Genomic DNA, 13,229 nt, shown 5'->3' with positions numbered 1-13,229 from the left:
GAGTTAGTGGTATGTCTAATGGTCTTTGAAGAATGGTGGATTGTGTTGTACGGTCAAAGGGTACAATTACTTCAGAAAACTGACAACTAGATGTATATGGTAATTGGCAATGTCACACACTCCCCTACATTGTGTACATTTCAATGGCAATGAAATATTAAGAAAATAAAGTTTTGCCGGTTGTACACCAAAACAAGACAAAGATTGATTACAAAAAGAACAGTGGATAGATGAAGTATTCTAAAACATAAATAATAAATTGAACAGCCACCAGAAAAAAATGCTCACATGGAGTTTGTACAGGATTGTTAAAAAAGAAAGACAAATACTACATGTAACTTGGTGATATTGGCTGAAATTGATCGGGCCAATCAGAACTCGGCGATGTTACTGTCCGTTGCTGAAGGTATAGCTTACCGTCCTCTATAAGCACAGTCGACACCTCAGCTGCCTCCTCTTTTTTCATTACTGCCTTCCCCCCCCCCCCCCCCCATTGTCACTACGGACACAGCCTTCCCAAATATTTCAAAACTTGTCGAAGTTTCGCTGACCATTCCAGTTTCAACATCAGGTAATTAAGACCATTCCTTGTCATTACTGAAATAATATCAGTGAATATGTCTATTTTAATATTATATAATTTTATGATTTTTTATTTCAGATTGTGAAAGGGGATTTAGTGTTCTAAATCGTGTGAAAATCAGACTACAATAGGAACCCGCGATCTGAAAAGATTCTGAATGCATTGCTAATGGTTTCCATAGAATGTCATGCAACACACCAGAGGAGTTTGATTACACACGGACAGCACTGAACATTATGGAGTGACATAAGGATAAGGAAGCCGACTCTCATTTGAGAAGGTCTGTGCATATGTTAGTGCTTACCTTATAAAAGGGGGTAAGAGTTCAATATAAACAAGAAGAGAATATACGATGTTTGTTCATCAGATGCCATGATTTTAAATTTGCTATACAAGGTCCTGAAGATTTCTGCTGTGTAATGAATGTTGAACAACTGTGGCAATGATCGATATTATCAGCTAGTAGTAAAATGTTTCATTTTTTTCATGTCCTGTTTTGTGTTTTGTTAATTTCAGTGATGTGAAATGATGCTATGGAAGAGGACACCGCAGTGAAATATGATGTGAAGTGTGATCAGATGTCAAGAAAAGTTTCATTAATTGGTTGGATTTTTCACCGTTAAGTATTTCAAAAATTATATTAGCTTGTCAGTGCAACATTGTAATCAACTTAAATAGTATACTTGTAATTTGTAACTGTGTACGTTTGATTCAAGATTGGAGGGGAAAGTGAAATTTGTTCGTATCTGCCCTCCCACTGCGATATTACACGACATGTCCTCCCACCATATTTGCCTGCCCACTGCTTACTCGATCCCTACAATTTTCGCCAAGGTTTCCCTTCTCTCCGCTACCCTCTACCAGACATATGGCCTCTGTCCACTATTCGTTGAAGCCCTATGTTCAATTTACTCAAGATGCTATTTGATCTACTCACAACAAAACAGTTTCTCCTTCTAATATATACGTATTGAACAGTTGTCGGTTGACATATTACATTGTGCTGCAATCTCAATTCACTGCCTCGCCAGTTTCGATGACATACATGGTCAAAAATTAATTATTGTATTATACATCTTGTGAATATTGTAAGAAAAAATAGTAAAATTTGTTCACTAACTTCCTGAAAAAAAATATCGAAAACTCTCCGGTTTCAATTGCCTACTGCCATCCCCTTTCCCCCATATCTTACAGCTGAAATATATGTTGCCCGCTGAAATACCCGGCCATTTTCCCCCTCCCTCTGGCCAAGCTTGGAAATTGCCCGCCCACTAAACAATCGTGTACGAACAGCTTTTAACACGAACAGCTCCGTTGGCTCCGCCTGGATTTGATGTTATCAATGCCTAAACACGACAGATCGACCGACTGTGTCAATATTTCGTGTGAATTAAAGTGTTCTGGGTTAAACACCATATCAGATTTACTAAGCAGCTACTTTTACGGAGAAAACAACCCGCAGTGATAAACCATTTGTGGTCAGTGCAAGGATTTTCAAAAGAAATATTCAAATGAATCTCGCAAAATACAAAATAAACGTCATCGAGTTTCGAACTAGAATGGAAATCCCACCTGCTTACTATTGTGGCGCAACGAAAATACGATATGTAGTGAGATCTCAGACCACTATTTTGAGTGGTCTGAGGTGACATACAGACTTTGCACAACGATACTCCGACACGTATTCGAACAATCCGAAGGGAAGGCGGCGATCACTCCGAACAAAACAAACGTCACAACACGATGAATAGAGGTAAATAAGGACATCTAGCCGCTTTCACCACATCGGATTTTAATCAGATTGGTATTCGAAGTGTACCGTATTCTTGTCAAGGGGCTATTCGTGTCATTTTATGGTTGTGCTAAGATCAATGTGCAGTCGCGGGACGATTATATGACGGGTGGAGGTGGGCTGGGGAGAAAATAACTTATTTTTGACTACTAAAAGTCATAGGTCATAAATAGTACCTTCAATATGTTTTAAGTTCACGTGTCCATCTTGTATAACGTGTAAAATCCTGCTTTATTTCCAAAAAACTCGTTGGTCTGAATACAGACTATAGATGGACTGGCTACAGTCTACTAAATATTTCCGGATTCTCCATATTTAGGCTGCCGTTCAAATTTCCATTGGCACATGACTTGTAGTTACTGTTTCATTCTGATTGAATACAGGTTTTGATTTAAATAAAAAAAAAAGAAATTAATTAACTACCTGGCGTTCCATTCTTAGTGTGTTCACGAATCAATTGTCATTTAAGCCCGCGCCGGCGCACACTAGAGCAATCAACTGAGCAAAATTTCACTAGTGACAAGTTGCTCAGGCCGATTCCTCATGTGTGCGGGCAAACTTTCATGAGATTTTGGTCATTCGTGGTCGTGAGCCATATATCTACCGTGTGTGATAATTTTGGCCACGAGTGACTTTTTGCTCGTGTGTGAGCAAAATGCTCACGACTTTCTCTTGGGAGCGCATGCGTGTCGATGACGTGACTACAAAATGTTTGCCCGTCTAAAACACAGGTGAGTAAAAGTCAGTAACTACGATATCTTCGTGATTTTAGAAGACAAACGTGTCGATGTTTGGCCAAAATACCTAGCTATTGCTTTACAGCGGAATAGTCGTGAAGTTATACGAGACAACTTTCTCATGTTGTGACACAATAACCGACGTCTTGTTGACTACGCCCTCTAAGGCGATAGTCACGGGTATTAAGGTCACAACATATCACTTTACTTCCTACAGATAAAACCCTACACTAATTTAGCAATGCCTTCTTACTTACTCTATAGTGGTCTGGTAGTGAGCTTCTTATAACCCTAACGAATATGTCTTAGGTAGCTTCAAGTTGGTGAAAAGGCCGCTCCCGTTGCAACCAGTGCAGGTTTAAAAAAAAATGAAAAATGGTGTTTCTATTATGGTACTTATTTTACTAACCAATACAAAGTATGTATGAATCCACGAATTCATATTAATATATCATATGAAATATCGTAAACAAAATTAAAAGAGTCATTCACGCAAGCACTTCTTCATGCCGGTAACCTAAGCCGACGCAAACTATTTGTTTGTGTGCACTGCCCTTCAAGATGGACTTTCGAATCATATTTTTTTAGACCAATCAATACTCCAGGTAGAGAACAATAGCAAAATGTCGACCTCATTAATTATTGATGATGAAGAAGAATTGTTTTTGCAGTGGCTCTTTTTACTGACGAAAGATAGTCACTATAGGAAATAATACCGCGGTATCGACCCATCCCAATCAATACTGTGTTTCTCCAGCACTAGTGCATTACCTGCGTCACCTTCGAAGAACATAGTAACACTCTTTCGTTCTAGAAATTGGGGAAGAAGTTAAGAGGCAGACGAAGAATTATTCTTTCACAGTTCTTCAGACGCATTGCTAGTAGTGAGATGCTCGTGTGCACAGAATTATTTGTAGTAAGAAGTTGAGTGAACATTCGCGAGTGTTCAGACTTCGTACAACATACAAGGTACGTTCTAATCCATACTTTACTTTACTTTGAAATAATTAGTGTAGGGCATTTTCTTTTTAGTCAGTTAACTAAAAATAATTGCGCTTGAAAATAGTGTTGGTGCAGTTGTCAATATCGGTGTAAGGATGTAGGGAATATAACGTGATCGTGACATCACTGAGTCATTATTTAGGCTGTAGATACACTTGGCTATTTCTCAAATCATTTTTTAAAAACAACAACCTTCGGTTGACATAGCGACTAGATGCAGTCTTTCAGATCATTATTTACAGGTCAGAACACTATTCTTCTAGTTGTTTGAGTTTACAGTAAAGTTACGATCGAAAAAAAGGTTATACCGTTCTTTCGTTGAGTGATGAAATGGTACTATGCCTAAGAGACGATTCGAAAATCTTGACTTTAATTATTAATTATCTTCCCGTCCAGGCGTGCCAGTAAAAGTCACGAAATAAACCCGAATTTTGGTATATTTCAACTTTTTAGACAAAATATTCATAGTTGTACTTGTACATTAGTGTGTTTGTGACTGGATAAGGGCCAGAGTAAAAAATCGACTTGTGAGTTTCAGAGATGGTCCGTCTACGAAACCTTAGTAGACGGTCTCACATATTTTGTATATATATTGACAATATTCGTTTCTATATATTAAGTTTCCCGCCCACACAATATTTACTTTGCGACTTTGACGATATTATCTTTTCCGCCTCGAAAATACGGATGTTTTTATTTCCTTGATATTTTTGATACTTAATAACTTTGATTCAAACAGCTTACATCGATATAAGAATTATATTTACAAAACGTGACTATTTTTTCGGTCTTGATGGGGGGGGGGGGGGGTTATATGTTATACTGTACCTCAGACCACTCTTCTATAGTGACTGGCTACACTAATAACACATTTGCTGTAAAGCCACAGGGGGCAGCGAGCATCTGACCTAGAATGTCAGTTTTTGAGATATGCAAAGTCAGTATCATAAATAACACACAGTGGTCCTTTGGACTTTTTTATATTTCATTAGATGCAAGACTTCCGATTCCTGTTGATAGTTCTGTTTCTTCTTCTACATAGTGGCTGTACAGGTAATTGCATACGATCGTTTTGTTACCATTGTCTCGCATTTTATTAGTTAATACATAATACTTTGCCAAAGACAAGTTGATTGTAGTAAGTGTTGTTTATTATAATAGTGACATATGAATATATAGTTACAAATTGTCAATAAAAAGAACAGAAAGTTAATACATGACCCAGCCCATTGGGCTTATTTGTCACTATGGAATTAAATAACTAATCTAACAGTACTACTATGAAATCTACAAATGATTATACCAGTGTGCTTGTTGAATAAATTTGCTAGTTGCTCTCGGCTTGTGTTGGTAATTAGAAAGCTCCACGTGTCTGACTCATTAAAGTTTATAAAATTTGGACATGAATCAAGTATATGATAGAAGTAACAAATACAGTACCTAGGCTATTCATAGTCTCCATATTACGTATTTTCGGAAGGACTCAAATCAAGTCTGTTCGGCAATGGTAAGTTTAAACACCCAAGCAAGTAACGACGTTATCAAGTGAATGTTTTACTACAAATTCGCCACGTTTATGACAACAATAATGACAAATTCAGCTGTCGTCATAATTTCGACAATCATTTTCAAATGACGTCATTAAAAACATGACAACGGGTATTCAAAAGAGTGACATTTAGAAACTTCCCTACATTCGATGACTTAATTACTTTATCTGCATTATGATCTTATGGTAATTAATGACAGAATGAATTCACGTAGGGGGCCAATTTTCTCCTTAAAATAACAATTCTTAATATTCTTTCTAAACCTTGCCAATGAAAGTTGGTTTCTAATCTATTGGAAACAATGGAAAAAAAATTGCGTGTTCATCGTCCGGCCTGTTTTCAAGGAAATTGACATGCTATCATAAACTATCAAATCATACAATTAGCACTCTGATCAAGCGGCCATAATGGTTTCTAAAAATGGCTTGATTTCAATATTTTTTTGTACCACTATTTCAAAAAATTTGGACTGTGACCTATGACCTATGACTTTCTTTTCTTGATTGTAACTAATTACGAGTTAATTGAGTTCTGTTGAACAAAGTAACAGGAGGTACACACTGGGATGGTAACCATGACCTTGCATTTGTCTTTAGGAGGTGACGACCTAAGTTCATGTGTGACTGCTTTTGGTATGGAAGATTACTCCCTCACTCAAGATCAGATAACTGTCTCATCTAGTAAATCTGGATACCGACTCAAAGAGATTCGATTGAACTATGACGGGTCGTGGAGAACTAAAACGGAAAATACGGAAGAGTGGTTTAGTTTGGATTTGTTGAAACCAGTCATTCTCACTAGTGTAAGTATTCAATCGTAAACTCACAAACACAAACCAACAACAAACAAACACGTATGTAATGCAGATAGGAGGCGATCAGGCTAAAAAATGTAAACATGTACTACGAAGGTCAATTCAAGCTAAATAACGATGGTAAGATAGCAATGCACGAATAGCCGACATCTACATCGGATTTTAATCAGATTGCAACAACAGCAACAACAACAACAACAACAACATAAACAACAACAGCAGCAGCTACAACAACACATATAAACACACACGTACGTGCGCGCGCACGCACACACACACACACACACACACACACACACGATAAAGTTGTTATTTTCATTCAAATAAAAAACGTCGTGGCTATGTAGATTTCAACGAAGATAGTCTTACTCAAGAAAGTGTTAGTATCATTGTCAAATCTCATCTTCAGACTTGACAAGCATCTTTTTGACATGGCTAGATTTTGATCCATTGGGCCTTGGCATGCCTATATATCCTAGTTCCAATGTATTCATTTGGTGCGACGATCTGCAAAAAATAATATGATATAACTCTTGCAAAGAAAATGTACAGCCTAGAGTCCACGTCTAGTTGTCTGGCGAGATCCAGAAGTCCCAACACGACAGGACTTTAGGCTAAGAATGTACCAAGGTGTAAGATATTCGTCATGTCGGGCGATCAAAAGAAGAAGTGCTGGTAACAGTAAGGAAGTTTTCTGTCAAATCAGATCTAGACAAGATCCTGTCTCAAGTCAGCTGCTTGCAAGTAACCCATGTACTGCGTACACCAGAGCCAGGGACATTTTTATGTCCCTCAACTCTTTCCTCGAATGTATTTCCAATTCTCAAGAAATAAAAACTATACTGGAACTCAAAAAAAGGTACAATATTCAGAAGGTTAGTCAGTACGGCATGCAGTGACAGGGCGCCCTCACACATAGGTTAACCCTTTCATAGATAGAGCAGGCCCGATGAGGGCAGCGTGGCACGACATATCTACCAGCGTATTGGCGTATACATGATAAGTATGACGTCTTTTCTTTGATTTGTAGGTGGCAATACAAGGATATGAGGGTGCTTATGCTACTTCGTACTATATTTTGAGAAGTACCGACGGCGTAAACTTTGAATACTATTACGAAAGTGGCAGCCTTGTTGTAAGTAGTTTTACGTGAATTGTTTGACCACCATATTATTCACAGTCATTCTCACTATATACACAATAATATATACTATCATATACATAACAGACTATATTTTGCTTCAAGAGTTCAATAAACTCTTATGGCTTTATATCACTTTAAAACGTGCACATTCATCAAATATAATTCGACAGACTTTTGCTATTTTCATTTTGATGAGAGCGACTAGTACTTATAGTTGAGTCTGACCAAGACGTGAGAAACGGTGAAATGTTCATGTTTGCCGCCCTTTCAATGATGATCTTTCTACAGTTTCGATAACGAGAATGGATGTTGTGCTAAGAGAGAAACTTCACAGAACTATCAGTTATCACTGGGGAACGATGATCGGCTCGACCCCCATCCTTCATCCAAACTCACTCGAACGTTACACTATATAAATCAGATTCATATATTGTCTTTAAAGTCTCCCAGTTTTGTTAATCCTGCAAAGGCCCATATTGCTGAGGATCAAAATTTGATTTACATGTGTATTAAGTAATAGATAGTCAACGAGTTCGGGAGGGTTATGTGCCAATAAACGAGGGGGGCGTAGCCATAACTCTACCGAACGCGTTGTCTATCTTACTTATACTACGGCGTGATTGGCTCAAACGGATCTTTTCCAAAATTTTATGTAATTTGTTGCATCCAAATTGAGTGCTGAGCGTAATATAGGTCACACCCCTACGAAAGAGTGGGTTATATGGTTCCATATAACCAACCGAAATCAAGGCCTCTGATTGGTCAAGTCGATATAGCCGTAGTATAAAAACAGTTCTTTGGCAGAGCTATACAAACGGTGGTCCTGAATAAAATAAATAAAATCTTCTACTTCTGATCCACTCACAAGAATAATTCTTTAATGAGGGTCTTGACTAGATTTTACAAGGGTCTTGACTAGATTTAATTGTTATCCATAATCTTAAATTCCAGATTCTCGGATTAGTGTTATCTTATCAGTGGAGCCATGTGGATCGAATCTTTAATTTTTGTTCACGACCAAAAGGTTTTTTTTTTAAATGATTTTTTTTTTCAAACTTAAATTTGAGGCCTAACCTGAACTGTGCCTTTAACAGTATTATTGTAATACACCATCTAGCGCACACTATTTCTTGTCTAAAAATAACATTAGTAACTTATTGCGCAATCGTTTTTTTTTATCTCAGCTTTTCAGTACAGACACCACCTCTCAAGCATCCGACAGTGAATATATAGATGTGCAAACTTTTACGATGTATACCAGACACTTTCGAGTGAGTTTCCAATCTTGGGTCACACACATTATGGTTAGAGCTGAAGTCTATGGCTGTGATGACAGTAAGTGTCTTTACCTTTTAACAGCACAGCGCCCTCATTTCGTGTTATATAGTAATGGAATCAAACTAAAGGCAAACTGAGATAGACTCAAAAATAAAACTTACTGTTGTTGTGGTTGCATGTGGTAGATTACACAGTCACGTGGGTGATGACGCTGCCTTGGTTATGCAAATACAGTCACCCTGTAATCAAGATAGTGGAAACATTGGGGGTTGAGTGTGCAGTCAGTCACTCGAGACAAACTTGGTATCTGATATGACGTGACTCTACAAAGGGTGTAATTACATCAACGTCCATTCATTGTCATAGCATATCTAGAAGCATGAAATATAAACTTGTTTTTAAGTGAACGAACAAAACTATAATTCTACACTTTAAATTCAATAAATTATAGGAAATTGGTTGTAGTTGTTAGATGGTATAGTTGGATATGCACTTCAATGTGTCCAGGATGTTGCTAATTGTTCCTTTTACCCTGAACGTTGGTGGCGTTACACTTTGATTTCTGCATATTACACCAGCAAATTCTATACAGAAAAAAATCTATGTCCATATTTTCTATTTCCCAGTTCGAAGCACCTGTTCTGATTATGATGACGTCGGTCACATTGAAGGTTGGTACACGGGATATCCTAGTGGCGATGCCAATAATTTAGAAGATATATATTGTATCGACGTACATCCTGAAACCAGTAAGTGTCCAACGGTTTTCCAGACTTAAGTTCACATGTAAATAGTGTGTTTGTTTACAAACACGTCCAAGACAGTTATGTATATCTGTCAACACTGACAAAAAATTCATACATAACGACGTAGTGTAATTTCTACGAACATTTATTCGAATACATTCTTTCGGGTTCTATGTGCAAATAGCCTGTCTGCACAATTTAAGTCCCCCATCTCCTGCAAATAGATATTATTACATCATATACCCACGCATAATATGTACCAGAGTGACTATTTTTACGGGATGGGGTTGGGATAGGGGTGGGTGGACCGGATAGAGTATTATGTAAAAGTACGGTGGCTATTTGTACGATGAGAGATATGTACAGGGGGAATAACTATTTGTACAAAGGATCTGCCAAATTTCCATGTTACGTTTTTCATGTTTTAGTTATAGAACTTTAACTTATTTAAATCACGATCTTAAAGCCAGTCGGGAGAATGATAACTCCTAAACATTGCTACTAACTATAGATTTTGAGTGCATACCCCCCCCCCCACTCCCGTTGTGAGTTTTGCACAGTGGTATCGTGTAAATACTTTTATAGATGGTAACTGAACTCAATGGTCAGTAAACACATATGGACAATTATAAAATACAGATCAACACAAAGCGTTAGTAATAATTGTGTAGTACCAAGTTGGCCTCTAGTTAAAAATGTTTCATTGTTATCTGTTCTAGTGAAATATATCTTTTATTCAAAATACGAATCAGACCGTTGAGACCAAAGTCAATAATAGTCAATAATTCATAGAAATTTCGTATATTTTGTCTACAAACGTGTTCACCTTGGCTTGCTTGAGGTATTTAAACATACCGTGTGTATGTCTTTCCTTTCTAGGGATTGAAGCCTGCTACTCCGCTATGGGAATGGAAGATGACTCGATATTAGATTCACAGTTGTCAGCCTCGTCCGTCAAAAGTGATTCGGCGAGTAATGCAGCTTCACAAGCAAGACTGAATGGCGCCAATCTCTGGATTGCTGACGCCAACGATGCCAACCAGTGGTTGCAGATCGACTTTGAGGACTTCGTTACGGTTTCTCGGGTAAAAAATAATTGAGGCGACAATTTTGGTTTACAAATAACCCAATACTCAATGAGTCAACTGATTGGTCAATACACAAAACACAATTTAATAATATGAAAGCTTAGTTAGTATCTGTGCATTTCTGTAAATAGAATATAATGTAGGAAGAACAGAAAACATCAGAGGAAAACAATCGCCACACTTTGTGTCAAATATCAGATCACCATATTGACATTGAGAAGTTCGTTTATTCACAATGCCGAGAACGGATATGAACAACTAATTATGCTTTCCAATTTATTGTTACGTCATTGTAGGTTGCCACACAAAGTTCCAATGGTAAAGCTGTAACCGAATATGATTTACAGTATGGATTTGATGGGTCAACATTTTACACCTATAACCAGGTATGTGACGTCAGTTATAAATTAGCATAATTGAGTACGTTCTAAATCATAATATCTCAGATTTTCTGCCCTTTCACTAGTATGAGGTCAGAATGTAGGTCTTGGAGGGTTTACTTCCGAAACGTTAGCTATTAATAACTTTGTTGGATCGAGAGCAATCTTTAATATCAATTTTATGTAAATTAGTGTCTCTCTCCTATCCGTACGTTAGTTATAAATATCCATCCATCCATCCATCCATCCATCCATCCATCCATCCACATCGGTCCATCCACCCTTATTGAAGACAGAGTACAGAATATGATACATGACTTGAAATTTCAACGTGACCATTTCACAAACTGTATGTTTTCTTTTTGTTTATTTTTTCCAACAGTCGTTTACAGCTTCATCTGGAAATGACGTAATTTCATATAACGATATAGCTAATCCAATTCGAGCTCGTTACTTACGATTTGTACCAACGTCTTGGTCTGGAAGTCTTGGAATGAGAGTGGAAACATACGGATGCTATTTTGGTGAGTAATGACGGAGAATTCCGAAAGAACGAGTGACACAACGAGAGAGAGAGAGAGAGAGAGAGAGAGAGAGAGAGAGAGAGAGAGAGAGAGAGAGAGAGAGAGAGAGAGAGAGAGAGAGAGAGAGAGAGAGAGAGAGAGAGAGAGAGAGAGAGAGAGAGAGAGAGAGAGAGAGAGAGAGAGAGAGAGAGAGAGAGAGAGAGAGAGAGAGAGAGAGAGAGAGAGAGAGAGAGAGAGAGAGAGAGAGAGAGGGGGGGGGAGAGAGAGAGAGACGTGCAGAGACGTATAGAGAGACATACAAGCAGATAGATCTAGAGACAGACAGACGTAGACAGTGCGACTACGAGACAGACACATACAGACAGACAGACAGACAGACAGACAGACAGATATTTTAAGGGGGACTGAGAGAGTGTAATACAGAGAGAGGCGAGGGATGGAGAATGTGAGAGAGTGGAGGGAGAGTGAGAAAGATCGAGTGTGTGCGATGTGTGTGTGTGTGTGTGGTGAATTTATTTGCAGTTGCAGTGATTCCAAGGAATATATAGTTAATAACTACAGTTTGTGCTTCTTCAGGTAAAGCTCAGAGTGCATGCGATGAACTCGAAGAAGCAGGGAAAACAGATGGTTGGATGACAGACTGGGTATATTGCATAAAAGGTAATGTAACATGACAAAATATGTAATTTTCTATATTTCATCTCAGTATTAACTACTTTAAATTTGAAGACAAGTCTATCTCAGTCTTCATATGGTAACCAAATAATCAACTTCTTATGCTATTTTCTGATGATTTATCTTGTTTTTCATTTGGCGTTTTACACAGCTCGTTTCAAGTTATAAATCAACGGTTCTGTTTGATACAATCACACAGAAACCAATAAGAAACCGCACATTCTACACTAAGATAACACGATGTCAATTTCTTGCTACATTTTGTCTATTATAATATTAAGATATTCCATTCCATTTATTGTACTTAACTAGATACAGACACGTGGGCGCCAATGTTTTGACGTTTCTGAATCGATGTCTGCATGAAAATTACATTCAGACAAAATGTTGCAAGAAACTGTATTTTATTCAATTTTGCTATGATCTTAAAATGTAGAATTGACCGACAGTTTCGTATCGTTGTTGTAACAAAAGGTGCCGGTGAATGGTAACTTGAAGCGGGCCGTATGATGTTTACTAACCTTATCATCCTAATAGACGGTGACTCCAACAAAATCTATTACATTTATTTAGTCAGGTTTTGTTCTTAAAAACATGGGAAACAAGCTGTAATTTTCGCTGCATATTGAAAGTGTATTCATAATTTATATCCTATATCCTGAAGAGTACTTTGCTATCATTTACACAATTGATTGCATTTAAACCTGGCATTGAGATATATTTATAACTTATATTCACTGTTCTTACAACTCTAGAAGACATGTTTTATTCATATCTAAGGAATGCACTGACTGTAATTATACCAGAATAGCTTAATTGAAACATTTTCTCATGACTACTCAATATTTCACTAAAAGATTTATTTGTAGTAGACCAGTTCTTTAATGTATATCTTTCATGAATTTTTAAAGGAAGA

General features: G+C 37.5%; 1 protein-coding gene across 1 annotated transcript; it reads left to right on the top strand.

Moving 5' to 3' along the window:
- Nucleotides 1–6,238: 6,238 nt before the first annotated feature.
- On the top strand, nt 6,239–11,150 carry LOC144435058 (venom prothrombin activator pseutarin-C non-catalytic subunit-like). Its single transcript, XM_078123607.1, has 6 exons — nt 6,239–6,466; nt 7,509–7,613; nt 8,807–8,957; nt 9,527–9,649; nt 10,526–10,731; nt 11,031–11,150. The coding sequence occupies exons 1-6, from the start codon at nt 6,239–6,241 to the stop codon at nt 11,148–11,150; spliced, it is 933 nt and encodes a 310-aa protein (XP_077979733.1).
- The last annotated feature ends 2,079 nt before the right edge of the window (nt 11,151–13,229 follow it).

The sequence above is a fragment of the Glandiceps talaboti genome, chromosome 1 (assembly GCF_964340395.1).
Source record: "Glandiceps talaboti chromosome 1, keGlaTala1.1, whole genome shotgun sequence".
NCBI lineage: Eukaryota > Metazoa > Hemichordata > Enteropneusta > Spengelidae > Glandiceps > Glandiceps talaboti.
Note: the sequence above shows the minus strand (reverse complement) of the source record. Positions and strands in the feature narration are given on the sequence as shown.